Source organism: Rhododendron vialii, chromosome 10a, assembly GCF_030253575.1.
Source record: "Rhododendron vialii isolate Sample 1 chromosome 10a, ASM3025357v1".
Classification (NCBI taxonomy): Eukaryota; Viridiplantae; Streptophyta; class Magnoliopsida; order Ericales; family Ericaceae; genus Rhododendron; species Rhododendron vialii.
The window spans coordinates 4,198,184-4,223,155 of record NC_080566.1 but is presented as its reverse complement, the minus strand read 5'-3'; the positions used below and the strand labels follow the sequence as shown (position 1 = coordinate 4,223,155).

The following is a 24,972-nucleotide window of genomic DNA, read 5'->3' as shown; positions in this document are numbered from 1 at the left end:
CATATCCTACTTGATCTGCTTCAAGGTCTTCACAATCACGGATTTGTTTGGTGTGAAAGCCACACACTTAATGACTGTGCTCACACATGTGTGTGATGGAAAAGACTCCCGGCTCTCGGAGTAGTAAAGAATAATTTTTTCCGTACCAACGGCTCACAGTGCTTCACCGAGACTAGGAAGACAGTGTGTAATTATTATGCAAGGGCATTAAGGTCAACAGTTTGTTAAGAAAGTGGTTAGGAAATTGATTAGTTGAGTCGGTTAGCTTAAACTCTGTTGACCCTTGAGGGGTATCTATCTTTGTATCAGTCAGTTGAGAAGGATAACGAAACAAAATAATTCACATCTCTCTCTCTCTCTCTCTCTCTCTCTCTCTCTCTCTCTCTTTGTTAGTTGAGTATGTGATTTGATTTAGGGTTTCTCTTTATGGTATCAGAGCTTCACGACTAGCGTCTGACGATCCTCTCAATTTTTTTTTTTTATTTTTTCGATCTCACCATGGCAACCGAAGCAGCAACGTCAACCACAACAACTGTAACCCTACCGCCGGCGTTAGCTTTTCTCGTCTCCAATTTTCACTCCCTTGTCAACATCAAATTGGATTCCTCCAATTATCTCCTCTGGCGTGTTCAAATTGAGAGTGTAATGGAGGCCAATGGCTTTTATGGCTATCTCGATGGATCGATAGAACCACCGCCTACTCAAATTCGTGACACTCAAGGTGATTTGGTCTTGAATCCAGCTTATTCTTTATGGCGATTAATTGATTCTCAATTAAAATCGTGTTTAACTGCTTCCCTATCACAAATCACCCTGTTGTACGTTCTGGGGCTTCGTTCTTCACATCAAATATGGATATCTTTGTCCAATCGTTATAATTCATTGTCTGAAACGCATGTGCAAGAGCTTAAAGATCAGTTATATAATTGGTCCAAAACTGCATCGATCGATTCGTACATTGACAAGATCAAAGAATTGGCTCAAAAATTGGTCGCGGCAGGAAGTCCTATTGAGGATGATGAACTTGTGTTCCGAACCCTACATGGGCTGCCTAAAGCCTTTAATGGTCTCAAAACTGTTGTCCGTGCCGTACGCACTAGGGGCTATAGTCTTTCTTTTGATGAAGTGGTTACCATGCTTAAGAGTGAGGATATTCAATTAATTCAGGACTTGTCTTCAGATGCTGAGGTTCAAAATACTTCAGTTTTGGTTGCAACACATGATCAACAGTTACGTCAGAGTTCTTTACCTAATAGTAATCTGGCTGCTTCTTCTCAGTTTTCTGCTCCAATTCCTATGCCATATGGTAATTCCTCTCACTCTGGGTCTTTTGGATCATCATCTCGGTCTATGCCGTTTGGTCAACCAAACATGTTTGGATATCAGACTCCTTTTATGTATCCTCAGTTTGGTGCACAACAATTTGGTGGATCACACTTAGTATCACCACAACAGTTTGGTGGGGCACAGTTTATGCCACAAAAGTTTGGACCACAACAATTTGGATCACAATTTATGCCACACCAGTTTGGATCACAACAATTTGGTTCTTTTCGAGGTTTTTCAAGAGGAAGAGGCCAAGGCCCTTGCCTACCTTGTGAGATTTGTGGTCGCAATAATCACTCTACTAATTGGTGTCACTATAGGCCTCCACAGTTGAACTATTTTTCCCAGATGTCAAATCATGTTCAATGGGGAGGAGCTAATACTTCTGGATAGTGGGGTAACACTTCAGGAATTCCAATGTTTCAACCATCTTCGAGAATGCCTCCGGTTTCATCCTCCTCAACTCCTATGCCTCTATCTCAGTCCACTAGCTCTGCACAAGCTCATTTTGCTGCTATGACACATGATTTTTTTGCTCTGAAAATAACTCATTCATCTAGCACTACTAATGGATCTTCTCCATATGCTCCTCTTCCATCCATAGTTTTTCATATGGGACTTCTTCTCCCATGTCTCCACCTACACATTTTCAGGCTTCTTTCATTACACCACAAGCTCAACCATTGTATTTTGATAGTGGTGCTACCAATCACATCACAAATAACCTTCGGCATGTTATCAATCCTTAACCTGCTGCTATCACAGAAGGTGTTAGAGTGGGAAATGGTTCAAATCTGCAGGTTTCTCACACTGGCCAAGGACTCTTACCAACACCTTCAGGTCCCTTCCTTTTATCTCATGTTCTTCACACTCCACAAATTACTCACAATCTGATTTCTGTCTATCAATTTGCCAAAGATAACAATTGTATTCTCATCTTTGATTCCTTTGGTCTTGAAATCCAAGACAAGACTTCTCACAAGATCTTGTACAAGGGCCCTTGTCATCAGGGATTGTATCCCATTCTGAGCTCTACTGATTCTAAGTCTGAGGCATTGGTTTCTGATGCTCTTGTAAGCACTTCTTCCTCTTCTGCTATGCTTTGGCATCAAAGACTTGGACATCCAAGTCATCCCTTGTTTCTTTCTTTAATAAAGCAACATGGCTTACCTATTCCAAAGCCCCAATTAGTCAATTGCAAATGTTGTAACATGGCTAAAAGTCATAAGCTTCCTTTTTCTAATTCTGAACATGTTTCCACTGCTCCTTTTGAATTAGTGCATATGGATGTTTGGGGTCCTTCCCCCATCCCTTCACATAGGGGTTATAGATATTATCTTCTTGTTATGGATGATTTTACTAGATTTACCTGGTTGTTCCCTCTTCACTATAAATCGGAGGTCAAAACTGTAATTGCACAGTTCAAAGCCTATGTTCAAAATCAGTTTCATACATCTATTCAAACTGTTAGGAGTGATAATGGGGGCGAGTTCATTAATCATTTTCTTCTTCACTTATTTTTGACTACTGGAGTGATACATCAAACCTCTTGCCCTCATAATCCTGAGCAAAATGGTAGAGCAGAAAGGAAACATAGACACTTGATTGAAACTACTATCACTCTTCTTCTTCAAGCTAATTTACCAACGTCTTTCTGACTTGAGACCTTAACAACTGCTGTATATCTTGTTAATAGAATGCCTCATACTGGTCTTCAATTCCAAATTCCTTATGTTCTTTTGTTTCAATCCACTCCTAACTACATGTTTCTCAAACCTTTTGGTTGTAGTTACTATCCATGGCTAAAGCCCTATGCAGCACATAAATTGTCTCCTAAATCTACCCTTTGTGTTTTCTTAGGATACTGTCCTAATACCAAAGGGTATCGATGCTATGATCCTTGTACAACCAAGGTGTATACTTCAAAGCATGTCAAGTTTGTAAAAGCCGAATTTCCTTATTCTGAGTTAGTCAAAAATCCTAGTCCTTCCTCTGAGACTTCCTCTAAATTTCATGTTCCTTTAACTAGTTTTGATGACATAAGCATTCCTATATCTGTATCTATGCCATCTAGTTCTAGGTCTTCCGTATTTCCTACACCCCAGCCTCACACAACTGTTGAGACTCTGTCTTTTCCTTTTTCATCCACTCATCCTGTTTCAAGACCTTTTTCTGTTGTTCATAATTCCTCTTCTCCTTTGTCAACTGCATCAGATCATCCTCCTGAAGTCTTATATCCTCTTTTGTCTACCTCTTCTCATTCTTCTGATATTTCTCAAACTTTTGTTCCTATATCTTCTCTTCCTTCTGTACCAACCCATCATTCCATGACCACAAGGTCTAAGAATGGCTTTGTTAAACCTAAAAAGATTTTTGGCATGACTGTTATTGGTAATGAATCCTATTTACCAGTTAAGGAACCTGCTCATTTTTCTGAAGCAAATAAACATTCAGTTTGGCAACAAGCAATGAACACAGAATATCAGGCCTTGATTAAGCAAGGCACATGGACCCTTGTTCCACCACCATCTGGTGCTAATGTAATTGGATGTCAGTGGATCTACAAAATTAAGCATAATTCCGATGGCAGTGTGGCTAGATACAAAGCTCGATTAGTTGCTAATGGAAATCAACAAGCTGAAGGCATCGATTTTACAGAAACGTTTAGTCCTATCATCAAACAACCCACTATTCAAGTTGTTCTAAGTCTGGCTATACACCATGGGTGGTCCATTAAGCAATTAGATGTTACTAATGCTTTCTTTCATGGGGTTATAGATGAAGAAGTCTATATGAGACAACCTCTGGGATATAAGGACCCTGCTCATCCTCATTTTGTGTGCAAACTACATAAAGCTTTATATGGTCTAAGGCAAGCACCACGAGCATGGTTTTCTATGTTTTCTGGTTTTCTAATTCAGCAAGGTTTTGTCCACAGTCAAGCTGATGGAGTGGTGCTATTTGCACCGACCGGAGCATACCGACGGCCGCGCGCGGCCGTCTCTGGCCACCGGATGGCCGATCCGAGCCGTCCAAAAAAATTTTAAAAAAAAAACCTAGGGGCCCGGCACGGGAATCAACGGCATCCGATGTGTGTAGAGTGCTTGATCTAAACACCCTATTTTTCGTGTATATAATTCCCGCGTCGGTTTTTTTTAAAAAAAATTTGGACGGCTCGGATCGGCCATCCAGTGGCCGAAGACAGCCGCGCACGAACGGCCGTCGGTACGGTTTCCCTACATTTTTGGTCGATACATATAGAATTTTCGCAAGCTGATGCATCTCTTTTTACCAAGAAAACAGAAACAGGTATTACTTTGGTTCTTGTATATGTCGATGATATTCTTGTCACTGGAAGTGTGTGGACACCCCATTCTGGACCATCCAGATAATGCCATTTTACGGTCTTTTGTTGCCCCAATGATGATTAAAGGTCGAGAACATTCCAAGGACGACGGCGTGTTTGAGTTTTGAGCGTTCCAAACCTCTTTCAAACCCGTTTCAAACCCTTCAAACCAGAACCAAACGGCCCCAGCAAAACCCAAACTAGCATACGCCAGTACTGTGCTGACGTACGCCAGTTAACTGTCACATGTTGGTCATCGACCGTTGACTCAGTTATCACTGACGCACGCAGGTAAATACATGGCGCACGCCAGTCAAGCCCAGTCAAATCAACTTTATTCAACCACATGGACGAGACTTTTGTGCCACCCTGACGTGGGCTACAGTCCCCCTGATGATTACACTCGGCAAGGACGTTCCCCCTCTCTCCTACACCCTCCATCAAGCCAAGTCCCATGTATTTAATGCATGGGAGGCTCCCTCCTAACCTAACCCAACCTCCTAACCCAACTGATCAGCCCCTTCCACAGTCTCTCTCTCCTCTATAAATACCCCCCCCCCCCCCCCCCCCTGATGATTACACTCGGCAAGGACGTTCCCCCTCTCTCCTACACCCTCCATCAAGCCAAGTCCCATGTATTTAATGCATGGGAGGCTCCCTCCTAACCTAACCCAACCTCCTAACCCAACTGATCAGCCCCTTCCACAGTCTCTCTCTCCTCTATAAATACCCTCATTGCATTCATTTACAATGGGTTAACCACATAAAGAGCAAAAGCCCTCTTCCTTCCCTCTCTCTCTCTTCTCCTCCATTGAAAGAGGAAGCAAAGGGGCCTTTCAGTCACACACTCCACTGATACATCCCTCATATTGTCACTCTCTACCTCCCCAAATCAAAGCTCAAGTCATCCATTCATCCCAACTAAAGGTATACCACCTTTGTTGTTCTTTCTTTTTTCAACTCTTGAGGGGAACCAGTAAGGTCCAGGCTAGTAGTTAATACTAGTCCTGGCCTTAAACTGGTAAAATACAACCATCGTGCGAGATGATTAATGGCGCACGCCAGTAATAGTAAGTCGTACGCCAGTCATGGCAGTATGTGCACTACTGGCGTGGGGATCATTGATCATCATTTTTGCTTACTTACATTTCTGTCAATCACTTTAGCATGCTAATAACCAGTCTACTGTTTTTTGTATATTTAGAGCTGCTTAGCTGTAATAGTTAATGCTTACTCCTTATCTATTCAAAAGGCCTCTGGGATCCTTCTGGTCATGTTCCAGAGCTCAGATGATTCAAAGCCAAGCACTGGATAATAAAGCTAACTGGCGTACGGTGTCATATAACTGGCGTACGACATTTTTCCCAAGATCCAGTAGCTGGCCCTTGCATCTTAGCTTAGCTTCGGCCTCCTTTTATGTCCCCACACTGTTTTTGGGGTATTCTGTTGTCCTTTGAGGCTTGAAGCCATTTTATCTGTCTGTAACTGTATATTTTCTGCTCCATTAATTGCGTGGTTTGTCTTGGGTGTGCGCTGGTCCCTTTCCAGAGCCCAGAGGATTGCAAACAAAGACTGTGAGACCAGATAAGTGGAGTACGCCGGTTTAGGTGTGGCGTGCGCAGGTCTGATCAGCATGCAGTGGCTTGGCCAGTGCATGCTGGTGTGGGGCCTGTTCATACCCTTCTTAAGCAGCGTACTCCAACTTGTTCAGGCTGCTCTCAGTGCTTGTTCTCAATCTATGTTTATTATTGCAAGCAAATCATCCATAAGCATTTTGTCACATAATTGCAACTTGTTACAGTTTTAGTTCCCATTAACTGTTCCCCCGCCCTAACTGGCTAAATGTCACGACCCGCCCTTTATTACAAATAAACTCTACAATACACTACTTTTTATACACATCCAGGCCCCGATATTTCAATCTACAATTTACATTCCCAATAAGTTCTCAAATAAAGTTTACATGCCTCGATAACCTTACAACAAAAATGTACAAGTATCCAATTAAGTTCTCAAATAAAATTAAAAAAATAAAAAAAGAAACGAGAACAAGAACATATCCATGATTCTTAAGCCTTTAGATCCATCTCTAAACCTGAAAAATTTGGGTTGCAACAACATGAGCCACAGCTCGTGCAGGAAATACGCTAAATGAAAAGATATGAACATGCAAAGCTTGATACACAAAATATACTCTTTTTATATATAAGTATTGAAAAGTTTTTCATGCTTTCCTCTCCGTCAATATTTACAATGAAGTTATAAAGTCCCAATTCAAATTCAAGCCAACACAACAAAAATAATCTATGCATTAAATTAAGCATTTCCAATTTCCCTTCTTAAATATCAAACCGAAGTAAATAAATAAATAAAACAATCCGATACGGTACGATACGATGAAAATCCAATTCCCAAGTACCAAGTTATAATCAAACCACGTAAACTCATCTCATCTCATATATCCAAAATCCTTCAAACACAAAACACGTTAAATTATTTAGTCCAGTAGGAGAAAATAAGAGCACGTAAGACCGATGGTCCAAATTAACAAGTTGTGTACCAATCCTAGGCGACTGATCAAGTCCCTAATCATCCAAATTTATGGGCTACTAACCCAAAGGCCTATGGAACACCTTATCCCGCGCGGGTTTACGGACTATACACCGACGGATAAACTCATTATCCATATGCTTCCGGCTACACAACAAGTACAAAATGGTCAAGTCAACCTCCAATACGTGGCTCACTAGCCCAAATAACAAGTACCAATTCCAAATCATCCAAACTACGAGAAAGATCATACAATCTAGTCATAGTCTCAACAAAGTCATAAACTAGAATCCCGATTTACGGTAGTAAAATTATCATCAAATCAATATATAAGTAGAGTCATTATCAACTGTGGTGTCTAATTACAAGAATGCCAAAAAAAAGTATACTCCCTATCATAATCGTGAATAACCATACAAATTTCTAACCAAAATCATGTATAGCAAATACTATCAACCACATCAAACTAGGGCAAGATTTAGACTATGAGTATTCTACTAAAATCTCAAAATAAGGGTACATCAACACATATACACATCCTTATGTAAACATTTAGCATATATCCTACCTCAAAAGAGAGAAACCTCCAAAATGATGGAATCACGAATTTCGGCCGATTGAGATTTTGTTGGAACCAATACGTAGCCCTCTCCTTGTAGATCGTGTTTTCTCTTCGTCTTTTTCCGAGATTCACAAGCATTGGCCTTCAATTTTGGTGTTGGAGTGTTAGGGTTTGAGAGAGAGAGAGAGAGAGAATAGAGAGAGAAGACGCATGGAAAAGGGAAAAAAGAAGAAATGGGAATCGGGTCTCTCTCTCTCATCCCATTTTCTGAATTTAAGTGTAGTTATTACACTACGCCCCCTCAACTACCTTAAGCACTTTCTCAAGTCCTAGAATTTAATATGTAGCTACACTAATATCCCATGAGCTATAAAAATAAACGGTAACTACTCATAAAAGTCACCCACCGCGGGTCCCCCAACACTCTCGTCCTATGGCCCACGAACTCGGGCCCGCACGACCAAACATACATCTACTACACATATAAACTATCCTTTGCTCGCAAAATTATCTAATTATAACTCTACGTACCAACAACAATAAAAATAAATTTAAAATTAGACACGGGTCTCTGCACTAAAAATGACTAAATGAGAGGAAAATGCAAACGTTTTACAAAAATGCCTGAGTAGAGACCGATCTTCGGATTGGGCGAGAGGGGTGCCATAAAACCCTTCCTCTCTCGTAACCTGGCTCCCGAACCTCAGATATCGAAAGTGACGACGGACCAGTCTATGCCTTTTCAAAATCAAACAAACGTGTCAAACGTTTTCGAGTTCGGTTCCTTAGGTGTTTCACCGCTAAAACCCGAGTGGCGACTCTGAATCGAGGCATTTTGCCGCGCTCTTTCCAAAAAGGGCCGCAGCCAAATTTTGCATAACAATATAATGAAAATTTCTGGGGCGCGTGCCCACAAAGTGACACAACATACATATCCGAATTGATCACTGCGCTAAGTCAGAAGTTTGTTATGAAGGATCTTGGTTCCTTAAGTTACTTTCTTGGCATTGAAGTTCTTAATCATGGTTCTGGCATTATTTTGTCTCAACCAAAATATGCCACAGACCTTCTTTCCAAAGCTGGGATGCTGGACTGTAAACCAAGCTCTTCTCCATCATCATCCAAACCTACAATTTTTGATCCAGATCCTGAGTATCTTGATCCTCATTGGTTTCGGACAGTTGTTGGTTCTCTCCAATATTTGACACTCACCAAACCAGAGATATCATTTGCAGTCAATCTTGCCTGTCAACACATGCACGAGCCTCATTATAGTCACTTTGTGGCAGTCAAGCGTATCCTTCGATATGTTAAAGGCAGTATTCATGAAGGGCTTCATTTTGTTCCTAGTTCTTTACAGTTAACAGCATTTACGGATGCTGATTGGGCAAGGGATCACTTAGACAGAAGGTCTACATCAGGATATTGCTTATATCTTGGGTCTAACCTTGTTTCATGGTGTGCTAAGAAGCAACATAGTGTTGCTCGCTCCTCAACAGAGGCAGAATATATAGCACTTGCCCAGGCTGCTGCCGACATCTCATGTGTAACGCCTCGAAAATTTGGAGACATTAATAAAATTGAAAAGATATTTCTAGTTAGTTTTCCATTTCGAAGTGTATAAAATTCCAAAAAAACTCTTATCAATTCCAATCAAATCACAACGTGTCGACAATAAAGTATTTTGCCAAATTCTCTTACTGTACATTATTAAAATAATTAGTTTGAAATTACCCACTGTTTTTCCAGAAAATGGTAGCCACTGGATTTGAAAATTTCTTAGAATATTTGCTGTCTAGTCCCTCAAATAGATTAGCTCATAAATCTAACCCTTGAGTTTTAAAGGCTAAAATTATAAGTTCCGGGGTGATTAAGAGTAAATCGTAGACTTTAGTTTCGAAAAAGAAAAGAGAAAATAAAAGGAATAACTTAATTTGTTTTAATCGCATAATTAGTGTTGTCGCATGATTAAAGAGTTTTAGCATGTTGGTATGTTTAGTTGGATTATTGAATTGCAAGATTAGATTTAACGTATGATAAATTATTCGCGTGTTTAGCCTCATCGCATGATTTGTTTTTATCGCGAATTTAATTGTTGTTATAGCCCATGAGCATGTTTCGAAAAATGTTGAACTGTGTGAAATGCTGTTGTACTAATAGATTGGACAAATAGGTTCCTAGGTTGGTTACGATGTGCGGACTTATCATCTTAGACGTTGAAAGTAGGTTTAATGGAAAATGGATAATGTGAGAGGCTGTGATTGTGATTCCGGACAAGGAATCCGAGGATTGAATGGTTGGTGAATGATTGGTGGTGATTTGTCGGAAGTGTTGATTTACGAAACCCTGGGTACGGCATGGTGGTGGTCGGCTCTCGGATGTTGGGACGGGACATAAGGGTGGCATTGTGCTTGCGTCACAACCCGAGCTAGACGGCGCTTGAGCGTTGCCGGTGAAGTTCAACCCGGGCTAGACGGCGCTTGAGCGTTGCCGGTGAAGTTTTATCCGAACTTATGGTTGCGAATGGGATACCCAGGTATATAACTTAGGTATCTTTCATCTGGATCTGGAAAAGAGGAGTCGGACCACACCAGTGTTTGTGTCAAAGGTTATGGGTAGGAACGGATCTGTGGATAAGATCCGAGATCTCACATAGGTTGAATGATAGTAATGAAAGAAAAGTTGATTGTTCTCTTTTTATGTTATTTTTAAATGCATGTCAATTATATTGCTATTGCTTGTAAGTTATGGGTTCGGGTGGGTTTTGGCTATTGAGCGTCATCGCTCACGGTACTATGTTGCCCTGGTAACTCGAACGCCGGGTATTACTGAAGACAGAACAGAAAGGCCATACACGAAGAAGGTTTTGATGTTGACCGAAGAAGATATTATCGAACACTGATTGCACCCTTAGTCGGTCGGTTCGACCGGCGGCATCGGAATGAAAACTAATTAACTTCGGGGCTTAATATTAACTTTTACCATTCAAGAGTTAGATTTATAAGCTCTTAAAATCACGAGGGGTTAAACTGTAATTATTCTATTTTCCATTTCAAATTCCAGTACTGTTTTCAACGGAAATCAATGGGCTCGTCGGATTCGATTAATATCATACCGTAACACTAAAAATCATAATAGAAACACAATATATACTTAGGGAGGTGAGTCCCGAGCTACCTTTCGTCCGGCAAAACGGGGTTTGGAAAGAGACGGCGGCGGTTCGGAGCTCGGGCGGTGGTGATGGTGAGCACGGCAGTGGAGATGGCTCCAGTGGTGGTAATGGCCGGCTGGTGGTGGGTTGCTCGGTGGTGGGAGGTGCTGATCGGTGGTGGTGCGGACTGGTGGTGGTGGTGATGATGAGAGCTTGGTGGTGATGGTGAGAGGACGAGCGGCGCCGGTTGGAGGATCGGCGGATGGAGCTCGGCTGGAGGTGGGCTCGGTTGGTGGTGATGGCGGCAGAAGGTGATGCTGCTCCGGTGGTGGGGACGGCCGGTCGGAGGTATGGCTGCCTCCTCTCTCCTCTCACGCTCTCTCTCTCTTTCTCTCTCTCTGCCGTTTCTCTGTGTGGGAGTGTGTGAGCTGTGTTCAAAAAATAAAAAGGAGGAGAAGAGTATAAGAAGAAGTCAGGTAGGTAATAAACAAAGAGTTAAAGAATAAGGTCTTTAGTTGATGGGTAAAAGAAAGGATCCAAAAGAGTTGTCGATTTTTGATTGGAAGATGATGATTTTTTCTTTTTTCTTTTTTTCTTTTCTTCTACTATTATTATTTTTTTTTCCAGCCGAAAGTATGAAATGAAAAAGGAGAATGCTACAAACACAACGTACGGAGAATGCTATAAACACAACGTACAGACACACAACCAGTTGCACAATGTGCTGACGTCAGCATGACGCCATAAAAAACGACGTGGTTTCACTAAGAAGGAAAAAAGACCCTGCTTCCTCCATTTCTTCTCTTTCCCATCTGTCTTCGACAAATCATTAAACACCTTCGAGACAAAAATTACCCATCCCACCGATTCATCTCAAGATTTACAGCAATCCCAAAATCCCTTTTGCCTTCGTTCTCTGTACTAAAGGTATGTGTTTGTGTGTGATTTTTGTGGGTTTGTTTGGATTCGGGTGAGTTCTGTGTGGTTTGGATATGAATTTGTGGGTTTTATGGCAAGGACGAAGGAGTAGAGAGAGAGAGAGGGAGTTAAAACGATGGCGCTTAAGGTAGATCACGACTACACTATTTGTTCAAGAGCGTACTGATCGGGGATAGTGGGGTTGGGAAATCCAACATTTTCTGTAATGAGTTCTGCTTGGAGTCCAAATCCACTCTCGGAGTTGAGTTTGCTACCAGAACTCTTCAGGTGAACTCTCTAGACTCTGGGATTCGCCGGTGGTGGTGGGGAGTGGAATAGTGGCTGCCGACGCCGGTGGTGGTGGTGGTGGGGGAGACCCCTCTCTCTCCCTCGCCTCTGTATTTTGATTGTGAAAGTGGGGAGGGGCTCTGTATTTTGATTGTGAAAGTGGGGAGGGGATGGGGAAGGGGAAAATCGGCGACATTTTGCTCGTGTTTTTTTTTTTTATTTTTAAGTGAAACGACGTCGTTTCTGCTGACGTCAGCACGTTGTGTAATTGGTTGTGTGTCCGTACGTTGTTTTTGAATGGAAAAAGGGAGAAGAAATGGAATTGGGTTGGAACAATGATCCGGTGCAACACATGCACACACTAGGAAAATTAATCGTCAGATACGCGCGCGCACAATCGATTACGGAAATAAAATTGGTGTGACGACATAAATAATTTTTCTTGAGCAAAAATAATATTTTTGTTTTGATAATAATAATTATTTGTATAAAAAAAATATTGGGTCTTTATATCATGGGTACAGCAACTTCTGGTTGAGTTACATGTTTCATTATCTTTGCCTCATGTTGTCTGGTGTGACAACATTTCTGCTATTGCTTTGGCATCCAATCCCATCTTCCATGCCAGAACCAAGCATGTTGAAGTGGACTATCACGTCATACAAGAAAAGGTCCTCTCCAAACAGATTTCAGTTCAACATGTTGGGTCTCTTGATCAAGTTGCCGATATTTTTACCAAATCTTTGTCCGTAGCTCGGTTTCTTTTTCTTAAAGACAAACTCAGGGTGTTCCCCACACCCATGAGTTTGCAGGGGGTTATTATGCAAGGGCATTAAGGTCAACAGTTTGTTAAGAAAGTGGTTAGGAAATTGATTAGTTGAGTCGGTTAGCTTAAACTCTGTTTTACCCTTGAGGGGTATATATCTTTGTATCAGTCAGTTGAGAAGGATAACGAAACAGAATAACTCTCTCTCTCTCTCTCTCTCTTAGTTGAGTATGTGATTTGATTTAGGGTTTCTCTCTAGTAATATCAACCAAAAACTCTGGATAGACAGTGTGTAATATCAACCAAAAACTCTTCATCTTTCGAATTCTCTTGTTCCCATAAGCCATAGTCCCAGTTCCAAATTTCCCGTTTCTTGATTTTCCTTGGAGAATTCGCGGGCATTCTCTGCGTACATATGAAAGAAATGGAGATAACAAGCCGAAATCTCAACAACTTGATCCCCACAACATCCCGAGATTCGACATATCCATTTTTCCCTCTTTGGAGACAATTCCGAGAACATTATCCTCCTCAAATTTACAGAAAGGTACAGACAGCATCGCATCCAATATTTATCGCATCCAAGCATGCATACCTATGCATACAGATTGCACAGGGCATTGCTTGTTACTATGTTTCTTCTACTTTAGCTTCTGGTTGTATGGATAGAAACCCTGCTGAGAAAAGACTTGTTTTAGATTTCCATGCAACTATATATGATTTCTTTTCTGGGTAATATATGCTATCTTCTTCCATCCCATCCGGGGATGAATTCCCCTCCAAGCCCAGGGGAATTGTTCTCCGGCATAATATTTCTTGAGGTTCCTCAATTCTGGGATGTACAAGAGAACTGCATGCTAGTATATCATTGGTTTAAAACGTTTCTGAGAGCAATTACTCTCTGAGTATATACATAGTGGCAAAGGTTAGATCTGTCTCCGTTTTTTTTTCCGTTTTTTGTTTACATTCCTTCCATCACATATAGTTCGTGTAGTTTTGAAAGGCTGCAACTTGATCTCAGACCAAATTTTGAGGCAAATCTATGACTAAGCTCTTAAATTCTTTTCTATCAATTTTGAAATCTCCAATTACTTGTAACTCAAAATTAATTTGTTGTCTAATTGTGAAAACGCAAGAGGTGGGCCAGATGGTGCGCTAAGCTTATGATAACTCAGGTGTGCGGGCTACCTTACACGAAACCCTATTAATCCTCATTCCTCATCATTTCCACCGTCTACTTGTGGAATTTCTAATTAAAACTCAGCGTGAAGTTCTGTATGAACTAACCTAAAAAAAGTTGACTATTACAGCCTTGACAACTAGGTCAATCCGTTGGGGTTGGTGGAGTGCCAAGTTGTGTTTGACTGGAAATCGGATTTTTGGCTCCACTTAGAGCCCGTTCCAGAAAACAAATAAGAACTTATTTTTTGTCCAATAATAAGGGTTGTTCCAAAAAAATAAGAAGGTAATACTTATTTTTTCAGAATTTACATAGGTACCAATGGGCGTCGGGGAGGGAAATCGTACCAACGGCCGCGCCGGGCCGTCTCCGGCCACCAGACAGCCGATCCGAGCCGTCCAAAAATTCTATAAAAAAAACCGAGGGGACCATCGTGGGAATCAACGACATCCGAGGTATGTAGGGTGCTTGATCCGAGCACCCCTTTTCCGTGTAGGTTGCTTGATCATATATACATGGAAAATGGGTGCTCGGATCAAGCACCCTACACACCTCGGATGCCATTGATTCCCGCGGAAGGCCCCCTTGTTTTTTTTTTTTAGAATTTTTGGACGGCTCGGATCGGCCGTCCGATGGCCGGAGAAGGCCCGATGCGGCCGCCGGCGCCCATTATCATAGCAACAGTCTTATTTTTTGTATAAGGCAACTTCAAGCTCAAAAATCATGTGTTTACGCAAATAATTTTCCTACTACTATGGATCTTGTTTGATAGATCTCATTGAGATCTTTAATACGGTACAAAAAAAATGAATTTTTCTTTTCATTTACATTATTTTTGAATTTGAAAATGTGAAAGGAACTTTTTATTTGGATTTTGTGGAATGACCCTTCTTATTTTTGAATGAGAAGTGGCAAAATAAGTATTTATTTTTTAAGAAGATTTCCGGAACGGAGCCTTATCCCCTTGACCCCCAACGATCCTTATTTAAAGCATATGATACGCATGTGATAGGATATTGAGAAAATACGTCATTTTTTATTATTATACGTCATGTATTACCGACAGAAATGTTACAAAATTACGTAAGTTGCAAAAAGATGTTATAAATTTATGTCATACCATCTTAAAAAAAATATGTCACACGGTAAGATATGGTACCGGTAGTCATAACATTAATTAATCGGGTATACTTTTTCGTCTTGGGGATCAATCACACACCGCGGCTAGTGCCGAAGACTTTTTTTGAATGCTTCTCTCACATCTTTTCTCTCTCTCTAAACAAACAGGTGGTAGCAGAGACAATAGCGACTTGCCTGCGGGTGTTTGTGACGTGTGGTTCAGCAGCATTGAGTGCAACTGATGAAACCAGAGTCTCGCAACTTGGAGCTTCCATCGCCGGTGGTCTCATTGTTACGGTTATGATTTATGCAGTGGGCCACATCTCCGGTGCGTTCATGAACCCGGCCGTTACTGTAGCTTTCGCATCCATCGGGCACTTACCTTGGAAACAGGTATTCGTCAAGACGAGTGATTAATCCCATGAATTAAGACAAAAAATCCAATCGAAATGTTATGAGAAGTCAAAAATACCAACAACAAAAAATGCTCCATTTAGACAAAAAAAAAAAAATTAGAAAGAATGCATTTGTGTCATCGAGTACACCTTATTTGCACGAGGAACTCTCTGGTTTGGGTCTCAGTGACACAAGATTGTTCCTTTCAATTTTTGTAACAATTTTAAAAATTAATGAAATTCTCTCCTGCCTTTCAAAAAGCACAAGGAACTCTCCTCAAAAAGAATAAGAGTTTTCTATTTTTAAAACAAGAGTTATGTTACTTCTTTCAAAACTTTGGAATATTTTTTAATTCCCCAAGCTACAATTCAGTGAAAGGGCCGTCTTCTGATGGGTACAAAATAATCTTGCTATATCCACACACAAACTCATTCACATGACCTGTGGGGTCTACCCACACTACACGTACATCTCCAATATGTGTGGGAGCCAATATGTGATGTCAGAGAGTTTATTTGTTTGTGTGTGGTTTTAGAATCATTAGGGTACAAAAATTTGGTAGGGGTCCACAATATACTTTTTTGATCCATCCAATTAAAATTTGTTAAGGAGAGTCAACGAAAGTATGATGAAATCTGATATGGATCTTTCCTTAAAAATATGAAATCGCGAAATACAAACATTAGACACCTTACGTACCTTTTAAGGATATACAAACAAGTATTCAATTGGTGATGAGAAAATATTAAGAAAAAAAACTCGACCTCGTGAAATTACGTTAATTTTTTTTAATCTTCATGGTTTTTTTAAGTGTTTCTCAAAAACAATGTCTCGTGATTAATTGACAGTCTGTATTTAGTCCATTTAATTTCAATGAAAAGCTAAATTAATCCACTTAATTAATTTTTAGGTACCATTGTACGCAGCAGCACAATTTACCGGAGCAATTTCAGCTGGATTCACGCTTCGTGTATTGTTGCACCCAATCAAACGTCTCGGCACTACCTCACCCTCTGGGTCACAAATTCAGTCTCTGATTATGGAAATAGTGGTCACTTTCTCAATGATGTTCATCGCTTCGGCCGTCACAATCGACGCCAAAGCAGTAAGTAGCTTTGAAGTTTGTTGGAAAGCTTTACGAGCTCAAATATATATATATTCAAGTTTAATTTGCTTTTGCGGTAAACTGATTTTTTGAAAAAAAACTTTTAACACGAACAGACACGAGCTTGATCAGCTCAACTATACTCGAGTAGCTTAGTCTGCTTACCACCTCTAATTGCGCCCCAATTTGCCTTGGTTGCACCCAATTTCCGTCTGTTTCGCCAAATGAGTATCTATTTTTATTGGCACAGAGAGGAGAACTGGGAGGTGTAGCAGTTGGTTCTGCCGTGTGCATAACTTCCATCTTGGCTGGGTAAGCATAACTTTAATTCAGAATTAAGCTCTGAGGCAAATTATCAGTTTGGTAAGAGATAAAGGATTAGACGACATGGGCCATAACTTTAGGGTTGGAATGAGATGCCTAACTTACTAGGCTCCTAGGATTAGTCAAGTTAAGCATAAGTTGGTCCAGACACCCGAGTTATAAAATAAAATAAAAATTGTGTCAGATACGTCGCTTCGAGCCCCTCTTACAGTCGTGAGAATGCTTGGAACCAAACATATAGAAAGCTCCGGTCCAATTTCAAGAAGTGAATTACCTGAAAACGCCTAATTATTAAATCAAGACCATACATGGAAGACTTGTTGCATGGCTCGGTATGTTGTGTGGAGCTCACCCGAAACTCGGTGATTTGATTGGAACCCATTCATTGTGTTCATGCAAAAAAAAAAAAAAAAAGGGACCAGAGTACGATTGTTAACTCATGAAATTCATCAATCAAGTAACCCATGAGAAACTCGCCACCATTGTTAACTCAACGAGATGAATACTTTCGATCAAATAAATGACCATTGCGCCTCGGGTCCTCCAAGTACCAATATGTGTAACTAACATCTAGTAGTGTGGCAACATATTCAGACCAGTATCAGGTGGATCGATGAACCCGGCAAGGACCTTAGGTCCAGCAATAGCCAGCAACTACTACAACGGGCTTTGGGTGTACTTTGTTGGTCCAGTTACGGGAACACTACTTGGGGCATGGTCATACCGCTTTGTCTGGTTCAAAGACAAGCCAGTCCAAGCAATCAGCTCAATGAGCAGCAATGATGATCGAGACGTTACAGCTGACGATCCTCTCAACTCTTTTTAGAAAAACATTGCAACAAGTCGAGCCCGCATGCCTTGGACAATCCGAGTGGTTATCAGAGCTCATGTACAGCTTAGTCGAGGTGCACGTGAGATGTTCCGGCCGGACACCTACGTTACATAAGCAAAAAAAGAGCTCATGTATAGCAATATCAATATTGCATGGCAACTTGTTATCTTGAGATCCCGTTTGTAATTAAATTGACATTTTATTGGAAGTCTCAGGTGGTTCTTTATTCTTTGCACGAAAGTAATTTATATTTTTTATGATCAAAAAATGAAAGCGGAAGAAGAGGTTTAGAAAGTGACTAGTTTAGAATAGTATCTTTTTTTTTTTTTTTTTGGGGTTTGGTGGTGGGGATTCAATAGGTGGGGGTGTGGAGAATGGGTCGCTGCTCAACAGGGGACCCTTTTTTCAGATAAATTCCAGCCTCCAGGGGACCCATAGAAATGTAAAGGGAATGGATCTATTCCGGTAACCTCACTAATGTGGATCCCATAAGGATATTCTTACCGGCAAGAGTATGCTATATTGTGAGAAAAATGTGGACTGTCCGGGATAGTAACTGAAGAGGATCCCGTCCCAAATGGAAACAAGGAGAATATACCGATGTTGATGTCAAAATGTTGCCGAGAGTTGGCAACCATCTTGTGCATGTTCATACGATCATACGGTTGTAGACATATTTGTGTCCAAATCTGTCCACTCTTAGATGTATATTCGTAATATTTTAGCAGAATGAAAGAAAATTGACAAGTCCGGTCAAAAAAGAAAATTGACAAGTCCGGTCAAAAAAGAAAATTGACAAGGATGTTATGTTATCTAACCGTTGTAAATTTTGAAGGTAGTACCATTTTTAGGCAGCCTCACAATTAGCTGGAGCAATTTAAGCTGCTGCATTTACGTTGCGCTTATTGTTGCACCCAATCAAACACGTAGGCACAACCTCACCCTCTGGAACACAAATACTAGTATATTTTAGTATTTTATAGCATTCGACATCACGGTCGCAAGTCTGTTTTTAGAGTGGTCGCATGGAGTGGTATTGTGTAACCAAATGCATGGGGGCATTCCGGGCCCAACAATCCCTCCCTCACAATAACGCTCCTGAACCCATGACTTCCTAGCTCTGATACCACTTGTCAGACCACTTTTCTACCATCTCTCCTACAACCAATTAGTGTTAGGAAGGGTTTCAATTAAGTCTTTTATGACATTCGACATCGCACCCGCAAGTCTGTTTTTAGAGCGGTCACAAGGAGTAAGCATTGTGTAACCAAATCCATGGGAACACTCCGGGCCCAACACAGACCATATGGCAGTTGGATTGTTGTTCTAAGAGTTCGGCTCATTCACATGAGAAGGGGAAGATGAATCATAGATTGTCATGGATTATGTACAGGCGTTTCTTTCAGCTGGGAAATGTAAGTTTTGGCCAAACAACAAAGTGGGGAAATATTAATTGACAATGTAGAACAAGATTTCAAAGATAAACCTATCAACTACGTAAGGAATGGTGCAACGAATATGGTTACTCGTCTAGATTGATGAGGAGGATTTTCCACCTATAAGTTTGTAGACAGACAATTCCATCTATGAATAAAATGTGTAGAATGATGAATGAAAAATGTGTAGAATAATGAATAAAAAATAAAAAATTGATCGAGGAAATTCCATGTATGAGAGAGAGTTAAGGAGAGAGCTTCGTTTTATTCTGGATAACTACATTCTTATAGTATATATAGTATAAAAGTATAGATAGATTACCATGTCCCGAAACTGAGCCAATCGCATACACCCAAGTCCCGTTGTAGTAGTTGTTGGCTAATGCAAGACCTATGGTCCTTGCTGGGTTCATTGATCCACCTGATACTGGTCTGTAAATGCCACAATGCTACTAGCAGTTAGTTACATATTGGTCCGTCTCGTGTCGAATAATTTGATAGGAACCGTTTGATCTTGTTGGCTTGTTGAATTAACCACACTACTGGCTTTTTCATGGTTCCCTTGACAAGAAATCCAACAGGACCAACCCTATGAATGGTTCCGATTAGATCCACCCGGGATGAGCCCCATTGGCTAGATATATACAGATACAATATCCCCAACACTCGCTATATCAATATGTGCATTCCTATTTTATGATCAACGCATTCCTACGTTGTTGAATTTCAATACGCTCGAATGAACAGACTTGATCAAGTAGCTGGAGTAGCGAATAGAAGAGATGGCCCGTACCCAGGGACAAAGTCCCATGGTCGTCTTACAGATGTCTACATTACTCACAATGACATTCTCACGTCACATGTTCTAAGTTTGGAGGCTGGATTCCAGATTTCCTAAAAATTGGTATCAACCCATCAAAGCTTCTCTCCCGGTTCCCCGTTCTGCAAGGTTATTATCTTCTCTTTTACGAGATAGGTGACACCCTTTCCGGTCATTTTTTTTGCTGATTTCTCATGGGGACCCTTAAAATTACGTTCTGCACACATTGAACGGTTCGGATTTTCAAAATTTGATCGGGAAATGAAAGTCCCTCATTTTAACAAAATAAGGGATCCCTCACTTGAAAATTCCTCTATATATATATATATATATATATATATATATGTATCACCTTTAATTCAAAAAAGAAGTACTTAGTTTAGTTAGTGGAACACACCCGTAGTATATTCAAATTAAAGTCAAATTATTTAGCAACACCACGTGACTAGAAGAGGGTCTGTAGCAAAGGATAGTTGTTTTAGTTGGAAGTGTCATGGGTAGTGCTGGGGATTCATTTTCCAACCCTAAAGATATGACACATCTTTTCAAATCTTCTTCTTCTTCTTTTTTCTTTACAATTTTTTTGATTAGTTCATCTCTTCTAATCTTAATATTCTGTGCACCTCATAATTTGCGTTAGGGCGTCTCAATTAAAGTTTACCCAGCCAAAGATGGGTTATGGACACGGCATAACCAACTACAATACCCGCCAATTCTCCTCTCTGTGCCCCAAAAAAACTAATATCTATATTATAAAACAGAGCGGTTTTGTGTTGAAAATGTCGAGGCATATAAATGGGACCGGGGGAGTGTGCTGCACAGCTACGTGCTATGCAGCGTACTGTGCGGCCGCCGACGCCTCCTTGCCGGCATCGGCCCGATGATCGGAGACGTCCACTGTGTAGAGCTCGTCAAGTACACAAGTGTACCAAAAATCAGCCCGATCAAATATCATTAAGTGCCTCATCGGAACACATATAATTCAAAAAGAATGGATTCAGTGATTTTGATCCAGTGTTTCGTATCCATTAGGATTCATTTTTTTCCAAGTTATATGTATTCCGATGAAGTACTTAACGATATTTGATTAGGTTGATTTTTGGTACACTTTTATACTCAACGAGCTCTACGTAGTGTACGTCTCCGATCGTCGGACCGATGCCGGCAAGACGGCGCTGGCGGCCGCACAGCACGCTGCACAGCACACTCTCCCGGTCCATATAAATGAGAGAGCCTCTACAATCGTTATATCACTTTTATGATAAATTTATAGCCATATATCGGATCATATTTTTTAAGAATATGACAAATCTATCCCTCTGTATCAATGTATCTCCATGTAAATAATGTTGCCTTATATGATCAAACCGTTAGATCACTTTTATGATGATAAATTTATAGCCATATATTGGATCTTTTTATATTTACAAGATGACCTCTGTATCCTCACTTTTAGGCAATATATCTCTATGTAAATAATGTTGCCTTATATGATCAAATAGAAAAAAAAAATCTCAAAATGGAAACTGACGCTTTGTAGAAATTATAACTATTTCATAGAGCAATCAGGTAGTACGAGTAATTTATTTAAGTTAAAACTATGATACATTCGGAGGCATCAACTAGTAAGGTGATAAATAAGGAAATTTTGACACAATAAACATAAAATATACGATTCTTATTGCTTTGGTATCGATTGTGACGGCTGAAGCGATAAACATCCTCGAGTAAGTGGCCACTATTCTAGAACACTATGGAAGACTCCACCACATGCTAGAGTTGTATGGAGGAGCTCTAAAATATTGTGGATAAAAAAGAAAGGAGAGATATTTGGTTGGAGGATTCTAGGAGGAGAATGAGAGACATGAGATAGAAATGATCATTGCCGTTCATTGAGCTAATATAAGGAAATGAGGTCGTTTGTAAATAGCTCACAGAGTCCAAGGTGCACCTTTGTCCACATTGCTTAGATACAAGAACTTCATACCCTTTGTAATTACATTACAAAGCTCGGGAAACCCAATTCGAAAACCATTTTAGCTTCAAATGTCCCTTGATAAGTTAGCAATATTTTAGCTTCAAATGGTGAGTGGGGCTTTCTGATTGTGTATCATTTTCTGTGATGTTTGAAAAACACTCGTAAGTACGAAACATCAATTGCTCGGAAGGCTAATTACTAAGACTAAGGGTCTGTTTGATAAAACTAAAACTGAATGCTAAAAAATTAAGTACTGAAAGCTAAAAGCTGAATGCTGAATTTTTTAAGCTGACAAGCTGTTTGGTAAACATATTAAGTGCTGAATTAAAAAAAATGATAAATTAATTTTAGTTCTGATTCTCTCTTAATTTACTAATGGTCACAATGTACGTATAATATTGGTGGAATGGTGATTGTGGTGGTGGTGGTGGTGTGTTGGTGGTGATGGAGTGGTGGCAACAGCGGCGGTGGTGGTGGTGGCGGCGATGGAGTGCTGGAGATAGTGGTGTAATGGTGGTGGTGGAGTGATGGTGATGTAACGGTGGCAGTGAATGGTGGTGGTGGTGGCGGTGGAGTGATAGTGTAATGGTGACAGTGAGTGGTGTTGGTGGAAGGATAGTTGCAATGGTGGCAATGTGGTGGTGGCGGCGGCGACGGTGTGGTAGTGGTAGGGGTGGTGGTGATGGTGATGGAGTGATAAGGGAGTGGTGGTAGTGGTGGAGGAGTGGTGGTGTAATGGTGGTGGTGGTGTGGAGTGGTGGTCATGGTGGCGAAGTGGTGGTGGTGGTGGTAGTGGTGATGGTGGTGGTGGAATGGTTGTAGGAGTGGTGGTGGTGGTGCAAGTGGTTGTGGTGGTGGTATGGTGATTAAATGCAAGTACACAAGAATTCAGTCAGAATTAAGTAGCTCAAAGCTACTAATTTTTTTCAATTTTTTAGCCTACATTTTAAGTAGCACTTAATTTGTTAAGTAATGTATAATGTCGTTATCAAACTACTGAATCACTTATTACTTAATTGATTCAGTTTTAAGTGCTGAATTTAAGTTATCAAACAAGCCCTAAGTAAATCACTTCAGTAGCTGTGCATGCACCCGGATTGCCAGAATTGCAATTGGGATCTCGAGGCCCTACGAGACAAATTCCATTTTCTTGGTTATAGATAGCTGAGGTACCTAGACGGTACTCAGTATCACCTCCGGGGCAGCAGGAGATTGTGGATGCCACGTCCCCCGGGAGAAGTTGGTCTGAGGGGAAACCACGGCCGGGGGATGGCATTGGCAATCCAGAAATTCGGCTGCTATTATGTCGTGACCAGTAAGATCGCGAACATTGAATCTAGGAGCCTAAGCGTGGATCGTAGAGAATGGAGATTACGAGAATACGGAGCGTGTGTGTGGGAATGGAGTCGGCAAAAATAACGGGTTCATACAGTGCAAAAATCATAACAGCAATTTCTTAAACAAAAAACTTACATTGGTGGTAGAGATTATGTCCTCATCCTACACCAGAACTACACCATCAACGAGGTGCTGACAGAGAACACCAGAACTACACCATCCGACACCAGAACTACACCATCAACGAGGTGCTGACAGAGAACACCAGAACTACACCATCAACGAGATGCTGACAGAGAAGGAATGGGAGTTTTCCCACTGCTTTGACAGCAACCCCGTCGGTGTAAGCCAACTCCTCCAGTTGGACTCTATGACCATGATGAAGGGACAATGCAAGTTTATTATTTGACTCCAATAACCTTAACCTGGAGGGAGGGATAGAGACACGATCATTCGACTCCAATAACCTTAACCAGGAGGGATAGAGACACATCTAGACTGGGTAATCTATCGAGTGGGAAGTGTACATCGAAACCATCAAGTCACATGAACTTGTTTATGAATGTAAGTAGTCTTGGCAACAAATGATAAAGCTTAACCATGTTAAATGCATTCTCTGGTCATTAAGATCTTTGTATCCCGAATCCCGATTACTTGTGGTTGGCTTCATGTACCTTATTGCTCAACTCGCTAGATATTCTGGCCATCCTAACTGATGGCCAAATGAACCAATATTATCAAGATTACAAACAGTTTTCCTGTTTTCACAGGAAATGTTTGACAACCACCAGAGGATTTTGGAACCAACAGGGTCCTTGGCCCTTGCTGTAGCTATACAGTTTGCGAAATATTATGACTGCAAGGGTGAAGATCTTGTCGCGATAATTACCTGAGCCAACTTTGAAGATTTTGATTAAGATCGTCTACGTTCATCAATCGAGAAATTATTTTCCATGTCTTAGACTGGCGGCAGGAGTTTCGTGCTGCGGGAGGGGAGAAATGTTTTGTTTCAAATTTGGACTGTTTTTAGTTTGCTGAAGTATTTGTATGTTTTGGTTTGTCGTTCTCTACTTTTCTAATCTAATCGATTACAAGGTAGGTTATGTAGTTTTTCTAAAGCTTTAACTTGGTTGTTGCAGCATTTGGTGCCACATTTGTGCTGATATATATGTCATTGGCCTATATTTGTTAGCTCTGCTTCCTTTTGGGTTGGTGTTTATGTGTAATCTGATAGATGATTATTGTTTTGGCTAAAGCGTTCATTGAGCATGTAACATTCTGAGTACAAGGTTTGTTTGCCAAAAGGTACGTCTGAGATACGTGTTGCATCACCTGAAGGTAGCATTCCACATATTACCTTCATTATGAAGGTACCACAAAATGTGAGTTTAGAATCCATTCCTGCAAACAAGGTACTTGCTGGGAGGCGAAGAGCTAAATGAGTGGCTTAAATAATTCGACTTTAATTTGAATATACCACATTGTATGATCGGGAGAGAAGCTTTGATGGGTTGACACTAGGAAATCTAGAATCCAG

General features: G+C 40.7%; 1 protein-coding gene across 2 annotated transcripts; it reads left to right on the top strand.

The window, feature by feature from the left end:
- The first annotated feature begins 13,242 nt into the window (after positions 1 to 13,242).
- LOC131303908 (aquaporin NIP2-1-like) lies at positions 13,243 to 18,135 on the top strand. Of its 2 annotated transcripts, XM_058330970.1 has the most exons (5): positions 13,243 to 13,454; positions 15,375 to 15,599; positions 16,513 to 16,707; positions 16,958 to 17,019; positions 17,626 to 18,135. In XM_058330970.1, the coding sequence occupies exons 1-5, from the start codon at positions 13,323 to 13,325 to the stop codon at positions 17,855 to 17,857; spliced, it is 846 nt and encodes a 281-aa protein (XP_058186953.1). In that variant the 5' UTR covers positions 13,243 to 13,322; the 3' UTR covers positions 17,858 to 18,135. The 2 variants fall into 2 exon arrangements, with proteins under 2 accessions (XP_058186953.1, XP_058186954.1); XM_058330971.1 differs by lacking the exon at positions 16,958 to 17,019 and having other exon boundaries at positions 13,249 to 13,454; positions 17,626 to 18,131.
- Positions 18,136 to 24,972: the final 6,837 nt, after the last annotated feature.